At 44.8% G+C, this 2,761-nt stretch overlaps 1 protein-coding gene across 3 annotated transcripts in view; it reads right to left on the bottom strand.

The window, feature by feature from the left end:
* Nucleotides 1-890: 890 nt before the first annotated feature.
* Nucleotides 891-2,761, bottom strand: part of LOC125488338 (FH2 domain-containing protein 1-like) — a 7,993-nt gene continuing 6,122 nt past the window's right edge. For 2 of the 3 annotated variants that reach the window (XM_048621323.1, XM_048621325.1), the window contains one exon: nucleotides 891-2,761. In XM_048621323.1, the coding sequence (XP_048477280.1) occupies nucleotides 2,034-2,761 (728 nt within the window). In that variant the 3' untranslated portion in view covers nucleotides 891-2,033. The other variant, XM_048621324.1, reaches the window with a different exon arrangement.

Raw genomic sequence — 2,761 nt, 5'->3', positions numbered from 1 at the left:
CGATCACATTTGTCACCTTCTTGAAAAACTCAATCAAGTTATTAAGACATGAACTGCCCTGCACAAAGCCATGCTGACTGTCCCTAATTAAGCCATGCTTTTCCAAATGTGTGTAAAGGCTATCCCTAAGAATTCTGTCCAATTCCTTCCCAACCACTGATGTGAGACTCACCATGTATATTATCTGGATTATCCCTATTTCCCCTTCTTGAACACAGGAACAACATTAGTTACTCACCAGTCCTCAGAAATTTATATTTCTCTATTACTGAACCTGTTAATGTCTCTTCATTGAATATGATTTATTTAGATAATAAGCTTGTTAATAGAGGGGTCTGGCTGATTGAACTTGCTGTTTAAAACCTGAGATGGGGAATTCTACAGCTGGTCACCTTGATATTTGGGAACAATATTTTTATTTGATGTTGCAGCCCATAGTGGAACCAGAGTAACAGACACTCTCTCAGTCAGAACAACCTGAGCAACAACAAATGGTACAAATGCCCTGGAGAAGGCCAGTGAACTGGAACAGGCAGAGGTACTCCTCCAGAGGGTCAACACAGTCACTGTGGGCCAAGTGGCCTCCTTCTGATGTAGTAACCAATTCCCTGGCTCAATGATTCACTTTTAAGAAAGTCGAGGACAAGGACCAGAAAGGGAAGTTTTTTTTTGACACGGTGGGCTGTGATCTGAGACACGCTGTGTGAGCGGAATATGAATGGAAATTCACTCGGAACTTTCAAACAGGAATCAGCGAAACGCTGGAACAGGGAAACATTACAGAAGCATGGGGCTGGATAATAACAGAGCAATCTAACAGGACAGGTCCTGTAGATGTGGATGAGGCAAAGTGCAGATATTGTTCAAGGTAATTCGACATAAGTCAGCTCCCATTTCAAAGGCTTGTTTATTTTAGGTGACTTTCATTATAAATTCAACATTTACATTCCAACAAGAACGGTCATTGGTGGGATGTTAGAATTCCATCGTGACAGCTTACATTAAAAATATTACGAATGTGGTAATAACAGAAAAGTGATGGATGGATGTGTGAGATAGCATGCTCAATAGAAGATGCTTCATTGTAACACACTGGATTCCTGACCCTGGGTTAATCCAAGTTATTCAATACAGAAACCTATTTGCGCAGTCCCTCTGCAAAATCATTGGTGAATCCCTCAGCAAATCCTTTGTTATCTGATCAGCTTGAAGTGACCAGCTGGGAGCATGAGTGAGGATACGCTCCCTACTGACCTGACATCAGCGAAGAATCAACTCAGTCTCTGAGCCTGGAGACACCATCAACTTTCATGTTCTCGAGACAATCTCTCCACGTCCCAATATGACATTTTGAAATGTAACATATGACAGAGTTCACTCCACATTCACTGAAACTGTCAAAAACATAACACATCTTAATGTCTCATAAATTCTGATCTTCCATCAACAGGTGGATGGTAATTGGAGGAGTTATCACTTGAAGGCAGAATAGACAGATTCTTTATGACCAAGGGGATGAGAGATTCTCACAGATATATCAGAATTCAGATTAATATCAAATTGGCTATGAATTATTATTCAATGATGGAGTATGTTCGAAGGGCTGAGTGGCCTACTCTTGTTCTTTGTTCGTTATTAACTGGCTCGTCTTCAAACCATCTTCCTCTAGGCCAATCAATGAAGAGGAGATCAACCATCATTGTCAGTTCCCCACTCATTGACCAGCTCTGTCTTCAACAGAATTCCAAATCTCCCACTGCATTTGTCCATTTCCAGCTGTCACCTCATTCGGAGAGTGATGGACATTCCCTACCAATCACTCCCGGGACAACAGACCTTCGGCCCTCTCCGATCCCTCACACTTAGAGACATTACACACAGAGGACACTCAATGAAACTCCATCTATTTGTTGATGGGCATTGACGAAGCCGATGCATCCTGCATTTCTGTTCAGGCCATTGGCAGGACAGCAGCGAGGATCTAACTCCCATGTACCCCCTCCCCCCTCCCTTCCGCCTGTAACACTCAGAAGTTAAGATGGCTCAGTCCCATCATCTGTGCGTGAGACTATGGTGGCATTTGATGGATTTTTGAGTTTAGTTGTTTTGTTGTCACTGAAATGTTTAAAAAAGTTGGCCAAGGAGTTAGTGCTGTGACTAGGGCTTTCTAGAACCTCTTTTTTCACTCTCCCATCTGAGGCACCCTCCCCCATTGATGTTTTGCTTGTTTTTTTGCTGAAGAAACTGGCAAACTTCCAAGTGTGGGACTCTTCTGCCTTTGCCTCATCTTTCTGGGTTGGCTTGTTGGCTGTGATAGGCTTCACAGATTTAGATGCAGCGGTGATGGAGAGTTTCCTGACAGCTGGAGATGAGGGCACCTTGTCTGCAGAGAAACCTCGAGTGAGGGAGCGTTTCCTGGCTGCAGGCCGAGGCTTCTCTCCAGAGAAACTGTGGGAGAGAGCTTTCCGGAAGGCCCTGGCTGAGGAGGATGCTGGACGATGAGATTCAGCAGGGAGGTTTGAAGAGAATCGTTTCTGCTCTTGTTCAGAATCAGGAGTATTCCCAGCGAGAGGGAATGGAGTCACACCAGACTGTGAGGGAGCCACTCCGGGGTCAGGGGTACAGCTCCCAGCTAACCTTCCTGCCCCGGATCCTAACTCCTTGTCCATTCCCATCAGGAAGCCTCCAGAGAGGGAATACTGCCAGCTGCCAGTCTGCTGGGCTTTTACTGGGACCAAACTGCCAGGCTGCTGGGCTTTTA

Source organism: Rhincodon typus, unplaced genomic scaffold (assembly GCF_021869965.1).
Source record: "Rhincodon typus isolate 14 unplaced genomic scaffold, sRhiTyp1.1 hic_rhity00000471, whole genome shotgun sequence".
Taxonomy (NCBI): domain Eukaryota; kingdom Metazoa; phylum Chordata; class Chondrichthyes; order Orectolobiformes; family Rhincodontidae; genus Rhincodon; species Rhincodon typus.
The sequence above is the reverse complement of the archived record's forward strand: the minus strand, read 5'-3'. Positions and strand labels throughout refer to the sequence as shown.